Below are 27506 nucleotides of genomic sequence, written 5' to 3' on the forward strand. Positions count from 1 at the left end.
TCGGGAGGGGTGGGTGTTCCGTGGTGCTGATCCATCCACCCAGCCCCGCCTCTACCCACAGCCCCTTCCCGGGGCAGGCTCCTCCCAAGGGCGGGCAAGGCCGAGAAGATCCAGTCGCGGTATCCTCCGCGTTTACCGCCACCGCCGAGCTGTCCTCCGCTGTCCCGTCTCTTCCGCGCTCCAGGGTACGATGGGGTTCGTCTTCTCGAAGTCCATGAACGACAGCCTGAGAGCTCAGCAGGAGTTTATGGTCATGAACTCACGGCTTCAGGTAACGCACGGCCCGGCAGCCGTGTGGAGGAAGGTCACCCCACAGCCCACCTGTGTCTGCACCGGCCCGGGCTTGCGGCTTCACTGGCCCGGGCTTGCGGCTTCACTGGCCCGGGCTTGCTCCCTCCCGCGGTCTCAGGTGCTCCCTGTAACCCCTCTGACAGTGCCGGTGTGGTGTCTAACACAGCAGGTTCAGATGTGTAAACCACTCGCCCTCTGGATCTGACAAGTGCCTCGGGAAGCCTGTGTTAACGAGTTGTAGAGGTGGAAACGATCCTTACGGTAGACCCTAAAAATAGTTCTGGGAGCTTGTTAAGGACAGTCCCCTGCAGCACAACTGGGCTGCTCTGTTCTTAATAAACATGTATGTATCAAGGTGAATCGGTAACCGCACGTTTAGTAAAGCATGGGTGCTGTTATCTTTAAGCAGAGGAGTGAAATGTGGTTTCAAATCTAAAGGTTTTAAAACAACTCTTCAGGTTTAGCCAGGTCACTGCAGTTTGCCTTCGCTGGTGGGAAGCCACTGCACAACTGTGTGCCGTTCTAGAAACCTCAGCCTAAATGGGAGATAGGGCATTGCTTATTCCCTCTCATAAACCATAAAATAGAACCAGAGAAAGAGAATAAGGAACCAGAGAAAAAGGACAAACATTGATAAAGTTGTATTGAATTGAACTTACAGCATAGCACAAATTACAGCTCTCTAAGTTAATGTTTGGTGTCTTATGATACCCTTTTTGTTTATATGCAAAATGCTAGAATGCAATCTGAAAGGGTTAGTAATTTTAGTTTTGTGTTTAAGCTAAGTACAGGTTGTTTTAAAATGGAGGAACTTACAGTTTATTAAATTGCCAGTAGATGGCATCATCTACTTTTCAAAGCAGTGTGCAGACAGTAAGTTTTTTAGGATCACATGTAAACTGAACTGAAGAGGTGAATTATGGATAGGATGGAGGCATATAGTATGGATTATGTGGATTATGTGTTTCTACGATGCAATCGCAAATTTTGTGTGCCAGCAATTTTTTTTTCCCCTCTAGAACGGGGGGCTTCTTCTATCTCAAAAGTTTCTGGAAATCCAAATGATGGGAAGGATTTCAGTTGAAGACAATAATAATGAGATTAAAGTAGAGACTTATTACATAATCTGCTTCTCTGCTCTGCAGAACGAGAGGCAGAGCTGAGGAGACATCTTGAATCAGACTGGCATGTGTAGAGTGGATCAGGCTTTGTATGGCAAACAGTCTTTGGTCTCTTGACCCCAGATGCCTATGAGCTCCAGTTCCAGCACAAATACTCAGGCTAATAAATAAAAAAATAAAATAAAAAAAACCCAAACAACTTTAAGGACAGTTACAAAAAAGCCCTTTCAAGATTGTATGCAGAATTTTTACTGACTGGCAGTTTGCCCTTTAGAAACTCTCCCTGTGTAATGTTTCTTCTTTTTGATCACAGTAATAGTGTCATAGATTTCTTACTAACACCACAAATGCCTGATTGTATGTGATTTGCACTGTGTTTGCAGCCATACCATGTAAAAAAATCTGCATCTTTTAAAAATGCATGAAGTAGACAGTTATGTTGGGTGCAAATAGGCTGTGGGGGCAAGGGAGGACTAAGTTTTGTGTCTTCCCTGATGGGAAGAAAATATCTCTGCACTACTGAGCTTCGTGAGAGTGTAGGGAAGAGGAAAAGACTGCCAGTGTCTTTTCCACAGGTGAATAAAAACTGACATACCTGGAGTCTAATGTTAGACAAACTTTGATGCTATTTGTGGAAAATAATATAGCTTGGTTTACTTTATTTTAGACAGAAAGTGTAACTAGAAATACTTGTAGATGTTAGGTCATGCTAGGAATGAAATGAAATAGCTTAACTTAAAGCCTCAGATACTATGCTGTGGTAAAATAACTGGGAGTTGGATGCCAACAGTTCTCCCAGCTTCCTCTGAAAAACATCATATAAATAAAATAAATCTTCCACTTCACGCAATATGAGATATTTGGTATGAGGTAATACAAAAATGCTGATTTGTTTTAAATGTAAAACTTTCCCAAAATAATATATGAGAGATTGAAAACTTGTAGGAGCTTTCCATAGTTTCTGACTATATTTTTTTGAGTCCCTCATGACTAGAGTGTTGAGGGAATAGGGGGATACTGTTATTCCAAGCCAGTTGGTGTGGATCACGACGTCGTCACAATTGTTTCTCCTTTAACACCCATCCTGCTATCAGTGATGGTGTGACACACAAAATGAACTAATAAGTCTTTGGGCTGACCTGGAGCAAACCACAGCGGGTGTTGGTGACACAATTTGTGAAGGCTTCTTCTGTTTCTTATAGATGAGCAGGAGTAGTAAAGTTACTGTAAATTGTTTTGAACGGAATTTTTTTGCTATCAGTGTCACATCAGAACACATTTTTCCCCACCCCTTTTTTTTTTTTTTTTTTTTTTTTTTTTAGGGCAAAAAACCCCCCTCCAACCAACCAAAAGGTGTATGCTTCTCTCTCCACAGACAGAAGATATAAAGCTGTTCAGGCACTGACATTTTCTGTGGAGGAGTGTGGGATGGAAGGAGACTGTAGCAAACATAGGAAGGCAGGTTAGGTGGCAGAAGTTGGTCAAGACTCCTGCAAACCCCAAGCCTTGGTTTATCCTAAAACTCAGTTTTAGGGTCTCTCTGTGATGTGCTGGACACTCAAACCAGCCCAGCTACTTCATAGTAACAGAATGTTAAAAGATGTGATAAAGTTGTGTGCGTGTATTTTTTTCCTTATATCCATTTTGGTATAACTGAAAAATAACGGATGGTGGCCTTGCAAATTGTATCTAAATGCTTTTCAGAAAAATAATAACAACTCAGCTGTTAGAGTGCCTTGGTCTTGAAGGACTTCCCAGTTGTTTGCCCTGCCCTTGGTATGGCTCCAGAATGAAATACCAGACGGTATCAAGGAGGGACTGTTTGTGGCAAAAGTTTGTTGAGGCTTCATTTTTATCATGAGCCTGATCCTTAAGGTGTAAGTTGCAGAATTCTTTCCAGACACTTAATATATCAGATCTACGTATTCAGCCTAGCATATGGCCTTGCTAGGTGCTTTTAGCATGGATGAATGGGTAAGAAGAGGTTTCAGGTCTTGGACATTTATAGCAGATTCTTTATTTTCCTGAGCTAAATGCATGCTTTCCACACAATGAAAAGGAGGAATTCCAGGTATTTCTTCTATTGAAGTGCTATGTTCTGGACTTTCTGTTCTGCTTAGACCTTTATTCCTTGGCATTCCTTTTCAACAATCCAAATGTATGCCTGTAAAAAGTTCTTTCAAAAAGCTATTTACTAAGAAAGCCATTTTCAGATGTACGAGGCAATCTGGAAAAATGTACACATGGTGAAACTGGCAGTAATATTTGTGAATCAAAGTTCATTCCTCCATACAGATTAGAATACTTTTAATATAACTTTATTTGATATTTCTAGACAGTGACATTTCTTGACCAACATGTGAGTCTATTCATAAGAAATTGGCTAAAAGCACATACTTTGAAGGTCACTAAAGAATTTATTGTGATAAACCAGGCTTCAGAATGATTACTGCATAATTTAAGTATATTGTCTTCAAATAATAAAAAAAACATTAAAGCAACCTTTGAGTACTATATATGTAGCATAGTAGTATAGCGTGTGTGTAGTATGTTGAATGTAGTTGTATATAGTGGGATAAGAAGCAAAATGATGGTAGACAGCCATGGCACAGTGCAAATTAAAATCTAAAATTTAATTTCTTCATTTTATTTAGGACTACAGATAGTGAAGTTTATGAAATTAACTACAGAAGAATATTTCTGTGCTGATGTGCAAAAGGCATTCAAAGTGCAACTTAAGACTTTTCATTTAGGGTATAGACATAAAAAAGCCTAAGATCTCTTGTGGTGTCTGTGTCAAGCTCTCACACATTAGAGGAATCAAAAATGGTTTGTTTTGAATGGAACCCTACCAACTCTACTGTGCCCCTCCCTCCTCACACCCACCCACACCCTGCCCACCCCTTCAGGTTAGATTTTACTTTATGTCCTTGTTATTTCTATAGAGTAATACTGCTTTTGGCTCCAAAATGCTGCTTTTCTTTGCCTTGCTTGGGAACCTACACAAGGGAAACCAAGTTGGTTCCCAGGTTTCCTGTATATAATCCATCTGAAAGTCCTCAGTGAACTTGATGAAAGGTAACCCTTCGGTTAAGGAGGCTGAGGTTTTGTTCTCTAAGAAATCTTTTAGATTCTTTTTCAAGTGATATTATGTAAGTTGAATGACATGAAGATACCATGATATGTGTGGGGAAAATACTGCATCATAAACAGTGGTTTCTAGTGTATGGAATTAACATTTTTAAGTCTTTGTAGCATCTGAAATCTTTGTTTTCTATTTTAACTCAATGTATAAGGGGTTTTTTTACTTAATGAAAAGAATGTTTTTATTTGAAGTCTGTAAAGACTTGATGCTACACTGAATCCTTTAATGATAAGCTTTTTCCACTCTTTCATATCTTAGTTTGCAGCATCATTTATACTGAGATCTGAATGGATGACTCATTAAAAGTTTTGTTATATCAGTTTTTTTTAATATGAGATGACCAGAATGTGAAAGCAGTGTTTGACTATTTTGTTTGTGATATTTTTATGTAAAACTATCTTACCTAAGTGATGGAGCACTCTCTTGATACGGTCTAGCTATTTATGTTTTCACCTAGATACTGTTGTGGGAAAATCATAGAGGAAAGCAATAAGGAGAAAGAGAAACACGGATTTTGGTCAGAGATTGGAAGAGAGAAGTCTGTTACAGAAGGGATTTCCTAGTGAAGTGAATGAGAGCAGGTCATCCTGAAAAGCAAGAACTGGAAAGCTGTGGAAAAGATCAATTCCTAGCTTTGTAGAATTGCTAAACTCAGGCAATTTTGAGTTTTGTTCGGTTGAGTTTTGGCTGTTTTTTCCCCAAGAGAAAATTCCTTATAAGACAAAAGGGTAATTTTCTCTGTGGGAAAGTATAATTGCATTCAGGAGTCAGAGATAATCCTTCAAATTAAACTTTGATGGGAGCCACATAACCTTTGAGAAAATAAACAGGCTAGGAAATAATACACTTCTGACAAATCCTGATTTACCCATAATAAAAATGTTTTATTATACCTCCTGTCTGCAATATGAATCTCTGGATCATCTCATTCCCCTTATTCTGCCATCCCCCTCTCTCTGTATTTTATTACGTCAGACTGTAAAGTGCACTCTTCTCCCCAGGTAATGTTGGATAGCCAGGAAACAGCCATAGATCTGCTTTCATAGCAGTTAGTCTTTTGGAGTTTATAGACTTGCTCCCTGTATTGCTCCCTTTGTGGGCATGGGAAAGGTTCCATATTCCTTGATGAAAAAAATGTCAATATCAAGTAAAGCTGAAAAAGTAAGGGGTTGATTTTTCTGTTTTGACAATGCAGTGCAATTACATCATCTCTTCTGAAAATCCATGCCAGCTTCTCCGTAGTTTCCAAATCTTTTTCATCACTGGGGGTCCTCAACATGGTATCCTTTTTTTTTTTTTTTTCCCTTGATGGTGAATTTTGTTTAGGTTTTTTTTCCCACCTTGTTTTAACTGATCTTTTGGCAGAGATGCAGAGTAATAAGGGAAATAAAAAGCAGAAGCATTTTTTCTGCAGTTAATAAAATTGTTAATTAGCTGGGCAGACAGTATAAAATATTGCTAGTAAAACTTACCCTCCAGTGCAATAATGCTTAGTCTGACTTCTCAAAGATAAAAAGGAATATGGCAGCTTCTTGTGGGAACAGCACAGAAATGCCAAAGACGTATTTGTCTCTTGCACATTCTGTACTTGTAGAAATAACTTAATTCAAATCATAAATGGCAAGATTTCTTCTTTTGAAAACGCCTCTCAAGTCTTCTCTGCTTTAACCTGATCTTCAGCCCAGGCCTATGGAGAAAGAGACATGCATTTTGCACTGCACATCTAAGCTCTGCACAGACATTCATGATTCTGCTTGAAATAAAACTGCAGAGTGTTTTTCATACCTATAAATGTCTCTAATGCTCTTGATCTCAAAAGAATAAACTTTCAGGCATAATTTCATTGGAACATTAATGTGTAAACATTAATTTCATTAGACTATAACTTGATGTTACTAAAGATGTGTGACAGAAGTATTTTTATTTGGAAAAACTATCAATAACTCAGTGAAACCATAGATAAATATACGTTTTTTTTTCTTTCCTCTACACGGTCAGCACTTGGTTAAAGACAAAACATAGCACCACTGCATTCTTTTCCTGTCAGGGTTGTACTGTCTTTAGAGGTTTGAACTGAATGGTAGCAAATGAAAGGAATGAGGCAGTTTTCATGTTCAACAATTTGTCCTTAAATCTGAAATGATTATATAGAAATACCTTGTAGCAAGCTTCTCAATAGACTGTGTATTCTGAAAAAATTACATTGGATTGTTTCTGAGTTAATGTAATAATAATAGTTTAAAAATAATGGTAAAGTCAGGCAATTATAAGTGATGGAAAAGGAACATTAAATGTCTATCGAGGCACTCAGTAGTTTCTCAAAATAAAAGATGGCCATAATTCAATGAATAGTTGAATTTTAGATTGGTTTGATATTTGGATTGTCTTGATGACTTGGAAAATGCCTGAAATAATAGGCAATGGAATAATAGTTAATAGAATAAATACCATAGTATTATAGCCAAGAAGGAAACATAAGTAGATTAACTGGCCATAAATGACTTCAGGAGTTTAAGAAAATTCCTAGGTTTTGTATACTCGAGCATAAATATGAGTGTATTTTACATATATACATATCTATATAATGACATATAAAGCTGAGTCAGTAGCACAGATTCTTGTAAAAAGCAAATATAATTAAGGATTTATTAACCAAGGAATAAAATTACTCAATTTGCACTACTGATGACTTGGCTGGGAAGAACAATTTGATGCTTCCTTTAATGAGACAATTAGAAATGTTCAGAGAATAGCAATAAGAATAATAATGGTATTAGAACCTGTGAGGAAAGATAGTAAAATCATATTGGTCTGATGATATAAACACGTGTTAAGATTTTTGTTTGTGTGCCTTGTTGGTGTTTTTTTAACCCACTCGTTTTTTTCTTGTACATCCTTCTGGAGATGGTGAATCTTTTTCCTTGCTAAAGCAAGCAATCAAGAATTGCGATGAATATTGGGAGACAGAGTGCTTAGGTGTCACGATATGGGTTTCTAAGAAAGGCAGTGAAATCTGTCACTGTTGGTCTTCATTGGGGTAAATAAATGTCTTTTTCAGCTTTCTGCTTTCACGCTAACTTTAAAGGACCTCAGAATGTGTTTTCTAGCCTTATCCCCATCACTATGCAAATGCAGTAGCTGAAGTACCTGAACTGAATGCAGGTCCAATGAGTGACTGGCTAGTGTGTAACAACTTAATCTTCTTGATTTATTTTGCACTTAATGCTGTTTCTTCCTTTGTAACATCTCTTTTCCAACCTCAGAATTTCTAATGGGCTCAAACACAAGCAAATGTGATAAATTAAGAAAAAAAACCAACACAAAAACAACAACAACAACAAAAAACCCACACACAAAACCCCGCACAAAAATGTTTTCCAGGACTTGACACTGATTTCTGTGTGAATGTTATTACAGTACATTGTGATACCACTGAGATTTTTATCTAGCAGAGATTACAAGATACTGTAGCCTCAATTATATTGGTATTTGGTTTTCATCTCTTTTTGAAAATGTTTGCATCAGTCCTAAGGTTTATATATATGCCTAGTAAGAAATCAGTTTAAACCTTTCAACAGGATTTTTGTTTCTTATTGGGAAGCATCTGATAATCTATCTTCCCTCCTAGTGGTTTCTGAAGTTCTTACTTTTTAAGAAACAGAAATTAATGTAGTAACATATGTGACAAGATATATTGGAAGAGACAGCTGAAGCATCTTAAACATTTGTTCAAGAGAAAACTGAGGTTTCTCATTTGGCATAAATTATCTGCATAGTCAAGAACATAAATGCTTTTTATTCAAATATATACACATTTCTGAAGTTACTGTTTTTTTGAGAATTTGAATTGAATAATGGATTCTACTGTCTTTAAGATGTATTTATACAGTTTGCTGAACTTCCTTTATTACTGAAGGTACTCAGAATTTTGTGAGGGAGAGATGAGGAAAACCGAACTTACGTGTCAGGCAGCTGGATGATCTTCTCCGCCCTCTGCTCCCCGGTTAGTTTTAAGATGGGAAATAAATTGTATTTTATATGAATAACTTTTATTTCAGATAAATTAAAAATGTATTAAGAATGTAAAGGCCTTTACCTTGATCTTTACATCATCTCTATATGATCTCAGAGTGATGAGTTCCTTTTCTCAGGGGCAGATGCTGGGACTGGCGCTGTTCAACATTTTTGTCAGTGACATGGACAATGGGATTGAGTCCACCCTCCCAAGTTTGCTGATGATACCAAGCTTCATGGCGTGGTTGACATGCTGGAGGGATGGGATGCCATTCACCAGAGCAGCCTGCACAGGCTTGAGAGGTGGGCCCATTGCAAACTGTGTGAAATAGAGCGAGGCTTAGTGCAAGGTGCTGCTCATGGATCAGATGATCCCAAGCACACATACAGGCTGGGCATAGAATGTATTGAGAACAGTCCTGAGAAAAAAGGACTTTGGGCTGTCGGTTGATGGGAAGCTCAACATGAGCTGGCCACGTGCACCTGCAGCTCAGAAAGCTGACCATAACCTCAGCTGCATCAAAAGAAGTGTGGCCAGCATGTTGAGGGATGAGATTCTTGCCATTTCTTTGGCTCTGGTGGGACCCCACCTGGAGCACTGTGTCCGCTTTCAGAGATCTCAGTGTAAGAGCTTGGATCTTTGAAGTAAGACCAGAGGAGGGCTATGAAGATGAGAGGGCTGGAGCAACTCTTCCATGAAGATAGGCTGAAAGAGCTGGGGTTGCTTAGCCTGGAGAAGAGAAGGCTTTGGGAAGACTTTTTTTAACAGCCTAAAGTGTGCCTACAGGAAAGCTGAGGAAGGAATTTCTCTGAGGCCCTGTAGTGATAGTGATGTTTTTAAGATGAAGAAGGGTAGATTTAAATTAGATATTCAGAAGTTCTTTCCCATGAGGATGGTGAGGTTCTGCAACAGATTGCTCAGGGAAGTTGTGGCTGCCCCCTCCCTGCAAGCGTTAAAGGCCAGGCTGGATGGGGCTTTGAGCAGCCTGATCTAGTGAAAGGTGTCCCTGCCCATCACATGGAGGTTGGAACTGGATGATCTTTAAGGCTGCTTCTAACCTAAACTGTTCAGTGATTCTAAGATAGATCAATAGCTTTATGGCAAGCTAGACATTGTGCCACATTCAATTTTAGTAATTCAAGCTTAAAGACAAACACAAAACCGAAAACCAGAGAAGAAACCAGTTCTGTTTTTAAAAAGAGGGAAATAGTGATTTTGAATATGTAGTAGACTAAGTGATTTGCATAGGCTTTTCTCTCCAGATTCCCTCTGTACCTAACAAAACTTTGTGTGATAACATTCTTCCCATCTAGACAGTTTTGCCAAGTTACTTTTTATAGTAAAAGATGAGCCAGCTCCATGATGATAGCTGAAAATTTAAATTTTTCCTAATGTCTTAGGCACTGCATAATTTTGTGTGGGTTTTTAAAGTTTCTAACCTTTTAAACTCAGAATTAGTCCGAAGTATTTTTTTAAGGTCTATTACAATGAAAGAATTGTTCCTTTTATTCCATGTGAAGTAAAATGTAAGAAAGATTTCCCTTTCCTGACTACTACCATCCTTTTCCCTTTGGGGAAGGAAATACTTAGATTTGTTTTCTATTGACAAGATACTAGTACTGCTTATGTCATCTCTAATGCATTTGTCTTGAAGCATTAGAAAAATTGTTTTGCCCCTTAGGTGATCTGGGCTTAATTCAGGAAATAAATTCTCCCTGGTAACAATTCTATATCCTTATTAGTTTGTGTGCATCGAATGGAAAAGAACAAGATGAATGATATCTGTATTGAGGAAGATTAGAACAATCTGTCTCACAGGAAAAAAGCCAGTTTGGTTGGCATTAGCTAGGAGATTGTATACTCTGCCTGATTGCTTTAAAGAAATAAATGCAGTAGTTTACAAAGAGCACTTTTAATAGCTATTTCTGACATGCAGCCACTACCACCAAAAGATGCAAATCAGACTGCTTGTTCCACCAGGAATGAGACAAATGTTAATTAAAGCTGTTCAGTGATACCAATTCTACCAGTCTTTCTACTGGGTAATATTTGTGACTGGGTAATATCGTTGTGAATGCAGCTTGCTAAGGTAAAACTTCTGTCTTTCTTGGAGGTGCACCTGGACCTATCCCTTACACATATAAGGCTTAGTTTGTTCAGGGTATTTAACTGACTTCAAAGAAAAAATGTCTTTCCAAAGCTGCTTCCTTTAGCACTATGTATTTTCCATAGTTTATTCCTTCTTAGCAGAGCAAACCTACCAATGTAGTCTTTTGGTGTTAAGTCCACTGAAGTAGAATCTTTCATACAGTATAATTTTATAGCTGTTTCTTCTGGTTTTAATTTTTAATTCAGTGCTCTGAGTCTTTATTTCTTTTTTGAAAACCGGGTTGATGGGGCACACAAGGAACATACGTAGAGATTCTATTGGCAGATGGGAATAACAAATAGTACTTGCCTACTTAGTTATTAATCAGAATCTGAAATTACTTGATATTGTCATATTAACTCTAGTCTTACACTGCTTGATCTGTTTTACCATTCCTACAGCATGCATGCCTATTTTTACATAACTGGCTATCCAATAACTTTGCTTTGTCTTTTCAGAGTTTGTATAAAACTCCTGAGAATTCTAAACACTGATAACAGTACCTAAAAGCTTTGCTTACTTTGTATGTAAGGTTATTAAATGAAGAGGGAGGACACTCTTCTTCACCCTGCTGCTCATAGGCCAGAGAGCAGAAGCAGGAAAATGCAAGATTACTGCCAGAAAATCTTACTTGCAAACTAAAGTCCACTGGATTGAGCCTCTCCTTTAAACAGCTTAAAATGTCAAATGGTTTTAAGTGCTTTGGATGTTATTTTCTTTTTATATGGCATATAATTCCATTAAGAGCCAGTTTTTGTACTGGCTTCTGGATAATGTTGTGACATCCCTTTCTTTTTATGATAACTCTTAGCCTGTAAATACTTTCTGATGTGGCTTTGCACTCAAAATCTTTAAAAAAACAACTTTTATTTTTAGGGAGTGCAGTTCCTTGCAGTACTAATGATTTTAATTGCTCTGTGTACTTGATATGAAAAATATTTGCAAATGAGATTTCATGTGGCTGGATGAAACATTTCAGTCTGATTTATTTTAAGTGTTTGTTCTAGAGGCCCATTTCTTGACACTTCTGTGTACATGTTGGTCATAGAACCAAGCAGACACTGTGTAATTATTACAAGTTATCACCTCTCTGTATTGCACTCCAGTGGCTTATGTTGGAGGTGTAAACATAGGTATCTCTATTCTGTTTTCTTTTTATTTTTGCTAAAGAACCATTTGCAGGAGCTTCTGGTTTTGCATGCTGATTAAGAAAGATTACACCTAGAACAAGTCACATAAGCCTTTCCTCTTTTGTCTTACAAAATTCCAAGTGTGTTGCTCCTGCAAGGGGGTTGTGCAGCTTTTAACTATATTACCTGCACACCAACTTTCATATGTGTTTTTGTAAGTGATTTGCAGATATTTGTATGTGTGACACAATTTTGAAAAAATAAGCCTTATTTTCAATTTGTGTCTCTGCTCAGAAGTTAGAAGGGACAAGTTGTTTAAATCATGTTTCTGAGTCTCTGATCATTGGAAAACTGTAAGTGAAAGTAGTCTTCTATCATAGGCACAGTAGCTGTGGCCTGTAACAGATGAAAAAGAGATTAGTCTTGATAAAACTGGAGGTTCTTTTAGCATGACTGCAAGGGTATTCTAACAATTTCTTTGTCTTTCTCTTTTCCTAGATTTAGATTGTGAGTTTTTGAACTTAGGTAGAAGTGGTATATATTTATCTGGCTGGTAATTCCTTCTAAGTTAGACGAATTCCTTTTCTGTCTGAATATCTGTTTACCAGGCCGTCAGCATAACAGTGTCTCCGTGATGGTGGCATGAAATACAGTTCCCTAAATAAGTTTACACCACAACCACTCAATCCAAGTGCTTGTCCTTCCTACTGTGTTGGTGTGGTTAGTGAATGCCAAGGGAACCATTAAATATATCAGGTTGCAAACAGAGCCTTTATCCAGGGATACTTACTAAGTCTTCCTCTCTCCAGATGTATCTTGACTTGCAAAAATACATCAAAACATTGTATTTAGTGCATATGAACAGTGAAGAAAGAGCATTTTCCACTGAATCTTCTTTCCATCCTTGCATCCTACATGGGAATGTTGGGCAACAGCTGTCTCGGTATGGTCCAGCAGTGTGCCCAGGTGGCCAAGATGACCAACAGCATCCTGGCTAGTACCAGGAATACTGTGGTCAGCAGGAGAAGGGAAGTGGTTGTGCCCCTGCACTCAGCACTGGTGAGGCTGCACCTCGAGTGCTGTGTTCAGTTCTGGGACCCTCACTGCAAGAACTATTGAGATGCTGGAGTGAGTTCAGAGGAGGGCAGCAAAGCCCCTCAAAGAGTCTGGAGAACAAGTCCTGTAAGAACACCTGAGAGAACTGGGGTTGTTCAGCCTGGAGAAAAAGAGGCTGAGGGGAGACCTTATCACTCTCTACAGTTACCTGGAAGAAGGTTGTAGTGATCTGGGTGTTGTCTCTTCTCCCTGTTAACAAGTGGTTGGATGAGAGGAAATGGTCTGGAGGTGGAACAGGGGGGTTTAGAGTGGATATTAGAAGAAACTTCTTGACGAAAAGGCTTGTCAGGCACTGGAACAGACTGTCCAGGGAGATGGTTGAGTCACCATCCCTAGAGGTCTTAAAAAGAGATGTAGATGTGGTGTGCAGGGACATGGGTGAGCAAAGGATGTGGTAAGGTGAGGTTAATTGCTGGACTCAATAATCTTAAAGATCTTTTCCAACAAGAACAATTTCTGTGATTTGTTTTGTCCACCACCTAACACAAAAACAAAGTAGCATCTCTTGTTTCTACAGCATCTGAACACAAAACTGAAAAGCAGAGGGAAAACAAACCAAGACCCTAAAGTATTAGAAAATTTCCTTCTATCTACTAGTGCTGATGTGGCTTGTAATCCAGAGAGGACTGTTGGGTTTTTTTCAAGTTGCTAAAGTTGATTTAATTAATATTAGAATTTTCTCCCACTGAATTGTAATCAATTAAATGATGGTAAAAATTCTCTTTTCTGTGGTTTGACATCATTGTGACAGTCTGAAGAATAATCAATAGAAATGATAAGGAGGGTTGCTGCTGGCTAGTTTATTAACATTATCAGTTTCACAGTAACTGACCTTTTCCCTCTTCACCTTACTCTTCATCTGTCATGTTTCATTTTGTCAGATTGATTTCCTTTTACTATAACAGTTACTATGTGGCAGACTTCAAATGCTAGTCAGACAGTTTCTCACACAATGCTGAGAAACTACTAGCTGTATTTAAAGAAAAATGGGAAATTTATTTCTAATTGGGTCCTTCTCAGAGTGTTATAAAATATAAAATGTTACTTGCTGCTGGTACCCATTTTATTTTAAAGTACTAAATTTACATTTTAAAATTACACAATTGGTATTTCGGTACCAGTAAAAAAGTTGCTACTGTAACTTAAGCAAATCTGTTCATTATGTAGTTAAACACACAGAAATTTATGTAGTGTTTTTTTTAGTTGTTTTTTTTTAACATTATTAATTGTACTTGTTGATGTGTCTCTAGAAGATGGTCTGATTGTTGTTGTTGTGATTTTTCTAACAGTAATAGTAAAACATGCTTGGATGTGTATTCATGCATCCACGTCACAGCTTCAGCTCTCTTTTGCCATGCCCAGACATATGAATGGGAAAACTACAGCATCTCCCTTCATCCCATGGCAAATCTGCATCTGAAACCCTTTACCTATAGTTTTTATGCACGCATAGTCATATAAATAGTCCCTGTGAATTTTTTTTCTGTGTATATAGAGGGGAGGCTTAAGTATTTAAAATGAAATAGAATTTATTTGTTCAGATATGGTGCTTGGATGGTGAACTGTTGGTCACCTAATATATATGGTGTGCACCTGTGTCTTCTTATCTCAGTAATCAACTTCTCCCATCAATGAGATTATTCTAAGGAAGGTACATCATACCTCTACTAAGTTTGAATAATACACATTTTTTTAATCTTATCACCTATAAAGTTGTAGGTGTGAAGTTATGGTTTGCAGTAAAATGAATACCTACAGTTCTTAATTCTTGCTTTTGATCTGCCATAAAGGGAAGTAATCTTAAACCTCATTGTGAAATAAGTCTTAAGGGAATAAGACTTGGTGTTTGCCATAAAATCTGCATGTCAATAGGTCAAAAGTCTTCTCCACCCTTTCACTGCACTGGTGTGGCTGGCATTTTCAGCGGAACACATGTGGAGGAAAGTAAGACACAATTACTAGGAAATTAACAGCTGAAAATGGGATATTGATTTGAACTGCAGTCAAACACAATTTGTTTTTCTGTGTTCTAATTTGGAATAATCTTTTGTGGTAGACTCCTGATTCTTTCCCTATATAGATTTTCTTTCAAATCCTGACTTGGTTAAAGTTAATGTAATCCTAATGTAATAGTTTCACCTTATGATCTACTGATAGTTGTTTGCGAGTGTTAGCATGTCAGGCTGACCAGGTTGCACAGAATTCTCAAAGTTGAAGGTGTTCAGTCCAGATGGACACCTTAAATGGGTGAGCATAAAAATACTCCCCCTGATTTTTTTTTTTAATTTTCAGAGACTGGGGTGCATAGGAGTTTCCCGACTGCCCGTGTAGTTGCTTAATTTTCAATTTACAGCCTTCAAAATTGATTTAAATTCATATAGGCTTTTAGTGCCAAACATTGCACACAAACCTATTTAGCTTATCTGACGTCAGGTCTGGACATCCTAAAGCAGCCTGGTGACACAGGGTAGGTGGTTGCTGTTGCCTTATGTTTGCTCAGGCTTTTCTCTCATGCTTTAAATTTTTTTTTTTACTACAGTCATTCCAGTAAGCTTAGGTTGTGCAATGAAATGGTATGTTCTTTGAATAACTTTAGCCATAATTGTTGCTCAGTTCTCCCTCTCCTTCAGGACAGCTTGAGAACCAATGAAGTCAATGTGGAATTGCCCTGGAACACTTTTGTAAATCTCACTGTTATACGGATTCCCCTTGCAGTCCTGGGGCTACAGCACTACAGTCTGTAGTGGCAAGAGGAATTTATGCCAAGTGGCAAAACTGATCTTGGATATGGAAAGCAAGAATGAAGATTTTTTTTTTTCAGAATAAAGGAAGACAGAACGAAGGGCGTTTCTGCAGTTTGGTAGAAGTGTTCCTAGGTTTGGCCTAAGATTTGCATAGGTTCAGAGAGATTTTGGATCACATTTAGTGGCATTTGTGTGTTGCTATTAGGTTTTACCCATATGACTTATGAATAAATAAAAATCAGTTTTAAAATTAACTTATGCAATAGTACTGTAGATTACTTATCATCCCTGGAAACATCTCAGTTGCTGCTACAATAATGTCTATATTTTTATGGACAAAGTAGATCTTGTATAGTAAACTGTTAATTTTAACATCATGCAATTTCATTAATAGCAGGAATTAAATTATTAATTTAGCTACATGTCACTAGATCTACTTTTTACTGCCTTACATACATCAAGATGCATCTGAAATCTTCTTCTTGGCTATGCTGAATTTCTCTATGCATGCATAAAGTGCTCTAAGATTCATCCCTCCAAACACACTTTCTCTTAAGAAATACAGTAGTGTGTTTCATCTAGGTAAGATTTTACAGCCAAGATGAAGAAGTTTGCTGAAAGGGAAGGAATTTTGAGCATTTTTCTATGCATTTTCCCTCCTTCCCTCATTTTTGCATAGTGTACTGCATTGAAATTTGAGAGTTAGGGCTTTTTTAAGCAGAAAAAAAAAAAAAGAAAGAAAGAAAAAGGTTCTTCCGTTTAGAAAAAAGAAAAATTTCTTGTTAGAGAAATAGTTTGTTATCAGGGTGCTGTTTATAATACACAAACCACATTTTTTTCATTTGTACTGTTATTTACGTAAACTGTGTTTCATAAACATAGAAATATACTTGGGCTTCTCAGATTTGATGTCATACATGCTCCTACGGGAAGGTGTTTGACCTTAGTGTCTGTGACTTAGTAATATCTTTTTCTTTGGTACTTGGGTTTTAAAGAGCTATCAAAGTATAACTTGTGTGAGGGTTTTCTGGTTTGCTCTGGATTTTTTTGTTTGGTTTTTTTTTTAAAAAACTTTCTAAGAGCCTTTATCCATGTAGATTTAAGATTACAGCTTTGTTTTTGTTCCATGCTCATTTCTTTTTGCTCCTTGTGCATGTCAGACTTTCTGGTTTTCTTCTCCATTAAGTTTCCCTTTAGCAAGACCTGTCTTTCATCAGCATGTTCCACTTCCTCCCCACATACTCCTTCAAATGGAAGCTCATTTAGGGTAATACTGTGCACTTCGGAAGCGTAGGCTTCTGTGCTGTGCTGACAGGCAAACAAAGAATCCCTTAGTACTTCCCACACGTGTGCAAACTATACACATAACCATTGCAAGGGAAAATAGAGGTCATTAAATTGATATTACGTGTCATTATTTTATCTTACCACGTCAACCCTCAGCAATTTACCAGGCTTAGGATATCGAAGACCAAAATGGGGCTAATTAATGGGCTGTATGCTTGTTTACTTTAGAATTTCCAAGTGTCTCATAGGTGACAAAATAAAATGTAATTATTTTGGTATTTTATTAAGTGGTTTGTCAGTCATTATATAATTACCTCTTCTGAAAAAAGTGATCTGAAAATTATAGATATCAGGAAGATAGAGCCTGTTGATATTTTTTGTAAAAATAGCAATTGCAGTGTCAGTCTTGAGGAAAGAGAAACAGATGAAACAGTTCTGTGAGACTACAGTGAATGTTGTTTTTTCCTACTGTGTACAATTATATGTAATTAGATCTGTCCTTTTTTTATTATGCTGTCTAAAAAAATAATTTACCTATCTAGGTACTGAATGAGCTTGTAAATAAGATAGCAAGATGATCATAGTCTGAAGAAATATTTAGTAACAGTTGAACAGAAATTGTTATGTTCAGGCTAAATCAATAGTAGTGGAGATGAATAAATGGGTGGAAACCTTAAGTAATTACAAATCTGTTAAATTATTCTTGAATTAGAAACCAGGACAAAAGAACAGATTTGATTGCTTTTATAGGTGCATGAGAAGAGAACTTCCTAAATTTTCTCTCTGTTCTTTCTATTCGAGAATACACTTTTTTAGGCATCTGGTATTGTTTCCTGTACATTGGTCACTTTTTATACACCTTTATACACTTTTTATATGGTTAGCTAGGAGACACATGCTGGATACACTTTTTTTTCTTTCAAAAAAAAATTAATAACAAAAATTAATGGGAAAAAGCCAGGGTTCTTACTCTGTTATCTAACTTCTGTACTCTGGTTTCAGACCACTTTTTTTTTTTTTTTTTTCCCATTGCTTTAAAGACCATTGTTCTCTTTGGTGTAGTGTATAGTGGACAGGAACTTTTAAGAAAAACTAAATTCTAAATTTACCTTTATTTAATGGAGATGTAAAAGCATGTGTAGATGGGCAATAACCCTATAGTGTGCTTTTGGGTTCCTGTACATAGAAAGCTCTACTTTGAGCATACTGCATAGATTGTATTGTATTACTGTTTTTAATTTTAGTTACTGAAGTATTTTCTCATGGTCTTTTGATGTGTATTCCAGTATCTTGAAAAGATCTGATCACAGTTTCTTCTGTATTTGTAAAGAATTATTAACTTTATAAAGCATGACAAAGAAGAGAAATCCTCAAAAGACAAAGAAGTGTCAGGATTGACTCTAAAGATACTATCAGCAAAATTAAAGTCAAGCAGAATAAATTAGAAAGCAGATAGATGGGACCCTTTGGATGCCCATAGAAATTCAAAGGTCAGCATTAAAGCATTTGCTAATAGACTTAATCACATTTTTGGTATAAACTATTCTGAGTTATTATGGAAGAAGACCATTCTTGTTCAGAAGTTGTGGATGACTAAAGTGAAAGAATAAAAAAGAAACCACAGTTAGTGTTCTGGATTTATAGGCTACTTAGATATTGACTCAGTCTTTAAAATAAATGGATGACTTCATTTTGTTTAACCTCTCTCCAATCCTTAGCTGGAAAGACAACTACTGATGCAGAACCAGATGAGAGAAAGACAAACAGCCATGCAGATTGCTTGGACACGGGAATTTCTCAAGTATTTTGGGACATTCTTTGGACTTGCTGCTGTAGGTTTAACAGCTGGGTATGCAGTTTATTTCCTAATATATAATAGAATTTTTTAAATATATATATTTTTATTATCGTATTATTTATATCTATATTTGTATTTGTATTATGATGGATCTCTCTTTTGCATCATAATGGGTAGTTATTTTTACCTGATAGCTACTCAGAGGTTCATGAAATGACAAAGTGACCCTGATTTCTATCTGCTTCCAGATGTATTTTGGTTATATCTAGACTGCAGACATATATAAAAGCAGAGACATGTGAACTGACAATAAAATGTGAACTGAGGTGCAAAATATTCAGTGTAAAATAAAAATTGTGAGTGGAGCAGGAGAGATTGTTTACAAGCCATGCTGTCTTTTTGTCTGCATAGTGATTTAATGAACTATTAATGAGCAACAAATCCTCCACAATCTTCATCTTTTCGTATGACAGTGAACAAATTGACATATTCTGAAATCTGTTCATTTAAAATTTGAATCAAGAAATTTACCCAAGTGCAAGAAATCCCTGGCTGATAAAGCTGTATGGTATGGGAAAGAACTGGCTGTATAGGACTTTTGTTTGCTAAGGTGTTTTTCTTGTGTTATAGCATGATTAGAGGTTTTGTAGGAAATATTTGTAGCACATAGTAAAGATTAAATGAACCTTATGCATCATGCATTCTCTGTGGACTCAGATGCATTCGGAGCTGAACATGTTTTTAGTGTTACATGTTGCATGTGGCTGAATGGATATATGCAAATACACATGCAGGTTACACAAGGCTGATAATCCAGTTTTTGTTAGATATACTCAAAACTCACTCGAAGCATTTTTTTTTTAATACACTTGGGTTGACAGTTGAGCAAGAAGGCAACCAGAAGATGAATGCTCCTGAGGAAATTAACACTTGCTCTTCAATTAGAGTGTAGAAGGATACACAAATCCTAGACAGTCAAGGTCAACTTTAACAGTGCTGATGTACGAAATGTTCCAAATAATCTTATCTTTTTTTTTCTTTTTTTTCCCCCCCTATTCTTTAAACAGAGCAATAAAAAAGAAGAATCCAGGAGTTTTAGTGCCAATAGTTCCCTTAAGCTTTATATTTGCCTATCAGTATGATATGGGCTATGGGACACTGTTGCAAAGGATAAAAGGTATGTGTGTAAAGTTTCTCTTGTTGACAATAGAACAAGCTTAATATTTCAGATTACTTCTTTTTTTTTTTCTGGAGAAAGTTTGCAATAGATTTTCTCTCTTTTCTGGACAAAAAAAAAATCTTAATTTCTTTTCTGTTACTATGAGATACTTTCCCAATCAAGAGCACTCACTCTTCTTTCATAGTCTTTCCCTCTAGTCTTTCTTCTCTCATTGTGAAAAATGTGAATTCTAAGGCTAAATACAGATGAAATAAGTATTTTATATATGGGAGAAATTACAGATCTAGTAATTTCCTTCCATGTTCCTCTTCAGTGTTGCTGTTTTGTCAAGGGGTAGGGATGATAAGAACAGGTAAAGGAATACAGTCAGTAATTACATCTTTATGACCGAAAAATATAGCTAATCGTCTTGGCCTCAATGCTCTGCTAAGATGAAGAGAAGAAGGATGAGTCTTGGAAAGTGGAGTCTTGCCTCAGAGTTGCCAGCAGAGGACCTGAATAAGTGGTGGGTGTTAAGGATTAAGGAGGTGCATTTATGTTATCTCTGATTCCTAGTAAAAGAGGCATGCTAAGACAGTGTGTACTGTAAGTAAAGAAATCATCAGGCCATGGATTGTCACCTTCTCAAATTAATTTAGTTAACTAGCTTGATTTTCCTGTCTGCTACTGACACAAACACACTGAAACAGAATGAAAATTCATTTCAGTTCTTGGTCTTAGCCTCCAGATCTAAGAGCTAGTGTTTCTAACTTGGTGTACTTCATTAAAAATAATGATAGATTAATTAGAAAAACTGAACTATTTAATGTTGCATACAGGTGCAGATATGCTTAGGTGATGCAGCAATGTGTATCAGCATGCATTTCACAAATCCCACTAAATATATTTCTTTGGATTTAAATCCAAAGAGGCAACTAAGCACAGCGTGAGAAACTGTGTGACTCTTGGAAATCAGAGTATTGAAAAGGAGATTAGTACGTACAATGCAGAAGGAACAGTTGGAACTGAGGATTTGTTAATAATTTGTTAGTATTAAGGTTATTTTCATCATGGAATTTTTAAAAAATGAACATATAATGCAAGCCCCATGGCATGTGTATGGAATGTGTTTGCTGAGGAGCATGTGGACCTATGTAGATTGGAAGAGGGCAATGTGGTATCCTAATACTTTCCGAAGAGGAAAAGTCATCTTTATAACTTCAGATCAACTAGGGCAACTTCAGCAGTATGCCAGGCTTGTGAAAGGGTTATAGGGAGAAGAAGCTATGAAGTCAAATGGACAGTAAGATAAAACAAGATATGCCAAACTAACTCTATCTTTTCTAGGAAAATGACTTCCAAAAGAAATGTGTTAGATCTACTATAAACTCATGAAAGCTCTTAGTGCGGTATCACATGAAGATTAAGTTATGAAGGACATGGAAATTAGTAGACAGGTAAGCATGGCAGTAAAGAGAAGACGTCAAAGATTTGTGCTTAAAGAAGAAAGCTAGGCTTCAGCAGGCTTATTAGCAATATTCCTCAAGATTTGGTCTCATTCTGCTTTTCTTTTGTCTTTGAAATTATGAGTGGGTTATACTAATAAAATCTGTGGATGACAAACTTGATTGGTGTCATCAACAGAGATTAAATAAACTTGTGGATGACAAACTTGATTGGTGTCATCAACAGAGATTAAATAAACTGTAGTACAAGAAGGATGGAGGACCAGAAGAACTGAGATAATAAAACAGGGTTCAAATTGATAAGGTCATTGAGAAGCTAGAGAGTAATAAGGATTTCTAGCATCAGAGTTCACCATCTGGAACTGTCAGAAACAGGGAAAAAACTGAATGTATTAGATGATCACAGGAAGAGTAACGTAATGGAAAGATCCCATAATGTGATGAAATTATGAGAGTCAAGCAAAGTTTATAAACATGAAGTGATGTTTTCTAGTATCATAGCATGATTTGGAAGGGACCTCTGGTCCAACTGCCTTGCTCAAGCAGGATCACCTAGAGCTAGTTGCCCAGGAGTATGTTGAGATGACTTTTCAGTATCTTCAGGGATGGATATTCCACCACCTTAGTACAGAGAGTACAGTTAGGTATTGATGCAGGAAAACAGTAAACCTTCCCTGGAAGGTTTAGACATAATTTGGCATCTTGTATTACTGAAGAGCTAGAATTATGAAGCAATGCCAAGCTGCCTTGTGAGAGAGAAAAAAAAAAAAGTTATTAGTATGTTTAGCCTTGTAAAAAGACATGAGAAAATTGGGGCTGTAGATCCTACAGGATCTAGAAGGAAGTGGACTAGCCTGAATGAATCTGGGCTGGAGATCAGGAGAAGGTTCATAATTATGTAGAAGTCAGGTTCAAGAGTTTATTTTTATTGTAAGATTAAAATTAAGCACTTGAAGAGAAGGGTTTATGAGACAACTGACCTGCAGCCACAGTGCTTGTTCTTATCTTTTAGCTCATCTCTGTATCCATTCCCACACACTTTCTCAATGACTTCTCTGCTTTCCTGTGTATTCTGTTGGTGTTTGCCATGCTTCATCTCTGTGGTGTAATAATTAATATATACACCATTTCCTTTAGTGTTCCCTCTTCAGTTAAACTGGTCTCTTTCCGCTAGGATATGCCCATAACCAGCCTCCTGGCAAGTTTCTTTCCTAAGGTAATCTGCAGTTATTTCCATGTTGCAGAATCATCCCTCTATCTGAACCACCTTGATCAAATAGTCCTGCATCTTCTGTCCCTTATTCTTTGGCCTCAATTTATACTTCTGGAAGGTTTCTCTGTTTCTCTTTAATAGGGCATTTTATCTCTGAACTTGCTTACAGTTAATTTTTTCTTCTGTCTCTAGCCTACTTGTCCAAACATTTTCTCATTACTTGCTTACTGTCCTATATTGAAATTGGAGGGGGTTCTTTTCTGCTTTATATCTTGGGCTAATTAAAGCACAAACTGTGAACATAGGGGGAAATACCTATTTTCAGTCATGCTTGTGCTGTTGAAAAGCTTTAAGTGTGCCAGGGCCACGTATCAGAAATAAGTCTTCTGGGGATGGCAGGGTTACAGAATATCTCTCAAGTGCATTATTTTTTCTGAATGGCTGAGGATACTGAGAATCAGTCATGCACCTAATATCCCTGTTCTCAGCCTTGCTCTGCTGCTTTTTCTCCCAGTCCAGGTACATGTTACTGGTATTTTTCAGACAAATTGTCAGAGGAGCAGAGGAGAGCCAGCTTCCAACTGCACAGAACTTCTCCACTAAGTAATAAAACTCTGGCTACCCTTCTCCAAGACTGAGATAGCTCACTGCTTGTGTCCTGAGCCATGTGAACAGGATGGTGACTGGGCAACCTGCTCTTGTGAATGGGGTTGGACTCAATGATCTCTCAAGGTTCCTTCCAGCCCCTAACAGTCTCTGATTCTGTGATATGAGGGGCAGGCACAGAGGCTTGACTGTAACACCTCTCTGTCACCTAAGATCTTTTGTTATTCCATATTGAGATATGATATGCTACTGACTGTCATCATGTTATTACCAGTTACTGGGAGTAGTAACCAGTGTAATCTCGTTGCATATAACTGATGTGTGGGGATCTCAAACACTGTAATACTAACAGAACTGCAGTATAACATTCTAGCATTCAGACCAATTTCTAAGAATGGCCACACTCTTGACTGCATGACAATATCCAGCCAGGTCTATTGCATATAAATAAATACAGCTTCAAGTCACTGACTTAATGATGGTCAAGCTAGCCATTAAGGCATGGGTAAACAAGGCTGTTGGCATTATACCAAATAGCATAAAGCCAAAGCAAACACAGTCTTCGCTTAATCTTTATCCTTTCTAATATCAGTCAGACAACCATAACTTATGTATGATGTTCAAACTGTATCTTTTTTTTTTGGATTCTCTGTCCTACATGTTTTCATTCCAGCCATACCTAGAGCATTGTGCACCCTACAACTTTTCCCTGCTGTGCAGTTTAGACTCCATGTTTAAGTATCTGTCTTAGCAAAACTTTTTGTGAGCAGTATGCTGCTTTAACAAGTGCTTCCTCAAGTCCTGTGCTACCCGCTTTCTGCCTGCAGCCTGACACCTTTTAGCCTAGGCCTGCGACAAAAAGAAAAACTGTGCTCAAATTTGGCATATCTAGGATACTGTGTACACTGAATTTACTTGTTAAAAGTTATGTATGCTTTTATATGTACTTCTAATGCATCCTCTTTCCAGAATCCTAATTAGTCAAATACAGCATGCAGTTGATAAAGTATATTGCTGTGTTATCTCACACCTGCATTCCAAAGCACATGTGTAGTAAGTCTCTAAATGAAACCTTACTACAACTCAATATAGTTTTTAGGAGAAAGGGACCAGTAGAAATGGCAACAAGAGCACAATTGATCCTTTTGGCTGAGGTTCTTTCAGACAAGTTCAGCCTGAGTCAGATTCTTGGTTCTGACCAAACAGTTCTGGTAACTGTTATCCTGCCAATACAAAGTGCCTTAAAGATGACTTTAATGCTATATTACCATCAGCACACTTGTAAAACACATAGCTATCACCTTGTGTTTTGCTGTTATAGCCCAAACAAGAGAAGCTTAATCAGCTTCTTAATTTTATTATTTGTGGTTTGGGGTGGGTTTTTTTTTTTCTTTGTTTGGTTTGGTTGGTTGGTTGGTTTTGTGTGTGTGTGGTTTTGTGAGGTGGGTTTTTTTTGTTCTTTGGGGTTTTTTTTTTGTTTGTTTGGTTTGTTTGTTGGGCTTTGGTTTGGTTTTGGTTTTTTCACTTCTTTTGCTTCCTCACAGTCAAGGTAAGGAAATCTACTTGATTTCTTTATTTTTTTAAGGTGAAGCAGAGAACATATTAGACACACAGAGCACTTTGCTAGAATTGCCCAAAGGACCACTCACTTATGAAGACCTGGAGAAAATCAGAAGATCTCAGAGCAAATTCTTCACAGGAAAATAGAGGATGGTATTAAAGCTTAATATCTGAAATGTGACTTCGAGATTGGTTTTGTGCATTAATGAATCATTAAAATTTGGTAAAATTAAGAGTTTGGGTTTTTTTAAGCAAAACATAACTAATTTTTTAAAAGTTAATACTTTCTAAACCATTTATTTTCATATCATGTGTATGTCTTTAACATTCATTGTTACTGTAGTATATTTTTCTTGTTTAGAATGAAATACTGAATTTCCACTCTCTATTTAGGGTCTGAAAATAACTTTCACTTGTTTCAAAAATGTCTGGTACTGATCAAACCCACTATAATCAACAAAAGTAAGTTGATTGGTACAAATTTGTATAAATATGGTCATAATTTTCAAATGTGTTTGAGGATGTCTAGCTTAATTTGAAGTCAGGAATAGACAGTCAACTTCTTTGAAAATCAGGACACTTTTAATTTGCTGTTCTTTAGGCAATAAACCATCTCTGCTTCAAATTCTGGAATAAACAGCTTTTATCAGAAGTAGGTTGAGAAGTAAACACATCACTTGCTAACCATGTGGTTTACTCTTAGGAAGAACTATTAGTATGATCAGAGGTATTTTCTCAAAAGAGAAAACAAATTATTTAGCTATTTCCTGAATCCCTTTTGTGCTTGTTTGACATTCTGAAACTCAGGATAATTTGTTTACATGAAATCAGCATTCAACTATTAAGATTAATAATAACTGAGGCTAAAAGCAAGCAAAATTATTTTTGTAAGATCCAAGGAACCTTACAAGTACTGAAAAACTGAGGGATTTTTGTCTGCCTTTACTTTACGTGGTATATACTGCAAATATAATTTAAGTATATCTTAGTATTCTGATGTTACACTTGGCCAAAAAATAGCATCTTGTTTAAAAACAAAATATTTTGTGTTTTGGATGGGAACTCTTCTAGCCTTAGTCTAATTGAATAATGAAAAATAAATGCTAAAAATCATCCAATAGTGAATGAAGCCAAAGTCTCTATTGACAATTTTTTGAGTTAAAACTTAAATTCCTGCTGAAGATCATACCCTGAACCTGTTTCTGAAGACTACTTGACTAAGATTGTTATACTGCTACAGTAAGACAGGTGAACATGTAGTAATACATCCTTCTCAGCATAGGAGAAATTGGTAGCAGTTTCCATAGCTGTGTGAGATGGAAGCTCATTCACTTCTGCATTCAGTCACCTGTGCAATTGTCTCTGTCATTTGCACTTTAACAACACTCCCAGCCTGCAACAGATTTCAAATGTGATGCCTTTTATGTGCGGAGTGATCAAATAGGTTATAATTTGTCATAATAGCTTGGTCTACACTTTTGCTGTTTAGGATTTAAGGGAGTGGCCTTTCTCAGAAGGCGTGCATCAGCTCAGCTGATGGTGCTCCCCATCTTCTGTGAGCTCACAAGGTGCCACTCAAGACCACCACATTCTCACCCTGTCCTCTGACATAATCCCTCACCAGCTGGTGGTGTATTATGTACTGCTCTTACCACAGATCTGTCCTGGTTTATTTGTTTAGCTTTGAATAACAATCATCTGTGACCTTTCTTCCAAGTTCTGAAGTCAACTTTGCTTTAATTTTGTAAAAGTTGTAATAGCCTTTTATGTTTTTATCTGTCATCTGTTGAAACTCTTTCTCCTAAGGAAAAAAAAAAAGAATTAAGCCAGCTTAGTTTGGTATTTGTATGTCTTCACATGTGCATTTTAACCCACCTTTTAATCCTACAAAAGATATTTCTAAAAGGGAGTGGTTTTAGTAGTCCATACAGCAGTTTTGCTTACAAATGCTAGAATATTAGGAAAAACCATAATCTATCCGCTGTGAATTAGGAACTAATACCTGTGTGTTTGTGATAGAGTTCTGGCTGTGGTGTTAAAGGTATCAGGCAGGCTATGCAAAACAATGACCCAGATACCAGTTGTAGGAGATAATAGGATAGCTATTTATTACCCCATCCTAGCAAAATGTGCTTTTATTTTTTTTTCTCCCAAAGGTTAAACTTACATCAATAATGTTAATCCACTACAAGACTCCACACTAAAACAGCAGTGGGGCAAGTTAAATACAGCATTACAGAGTGAGCATCAGTGGAAGTTACCAAATTCACAAAAGAAAAGTAACAAGCTCTAATTAGGACAGTCTTAATACCAGATTCAGAAATGGATTTAAACAGGCTACATAGAATGTGCCAAAGTGTTAAGGGTTAAGCCACCTTTACTGTGCCTCTATATTTTACTGTTAGCTTTGCTTTTTTCTTGATAAATGTATGCTTCTGTTTTGATTATGCTCATTCTTTGTTACTGCATATTTATCCTACTCCAGTGAATCAACCAAAATGCTTGCTCATACCTGTCACATATATACACAGCTACAGCATGGTTAAAAGGTACGATTTCCTCAGAGAATGATGAAAGCAAGCTGGAAAACTTACCTTTGACTGGGCCTCCTTCAGGGAAATAGAAGTTTAAAGCATAAGTTGCCCATAATCGTCATACCAGTTGTACTCATAGAAATAAATAAATAAAACACCTGAAACGTCCTGC

General features: G+C 37.0%; 1 protein-coding gene across 2 annotated transcripts; it reads left to right on the plus strand.

Annotated features, from left to right (window-relative positions):
* The first annotated feature begins 34 nt into the window (after positions 1-34).
* Positions 35-27506, plus strand: PLGRKT (plasminogen receptor with a C-terminal lysine). Of its 2 annotated transcripts, XM_030467440.1 has the most exons (5): positions 35-271; positions 18717-18847; positions 19864-19973; positions 24826-24953; positions 25194-27506. In XM_030467440.1, exons 1-4 carry the CDS (start codon positions 191-193, stop codon positions 24945-24947), a joined length of 444 nt encoding a protein of 147 aa, XP_030323300.1. In that variant the 5' UTR covers positions 35-190; the 3' UTR covers positions 24948-24953; positions 25194-27506. The 2 variants fall into 2 exon arrangements, with proteins under 2 accessions (XP_030323300.1, XP_030323301.1); XM_030467441.1 differs by lacking the exon at positions 35-271 and adding an exon at positions 4171-4321 and having other exon boundaries at positions 24826-27506.

The sequence above is a fragment of the Calypte anna genome, chromosome Z (assembly GCF_003957555.1).
Source record: "Calypte anna isolate BGI_N300 chromosome Z, bCalAnn1_v1.p, whole genome shotgun sequence".
NCBI classification, from domain to species: Eukaryota; Metazoa; Chordata; class Aves; order Apodiformes; family Trochilidae; genus Calypte; species Calypte anna.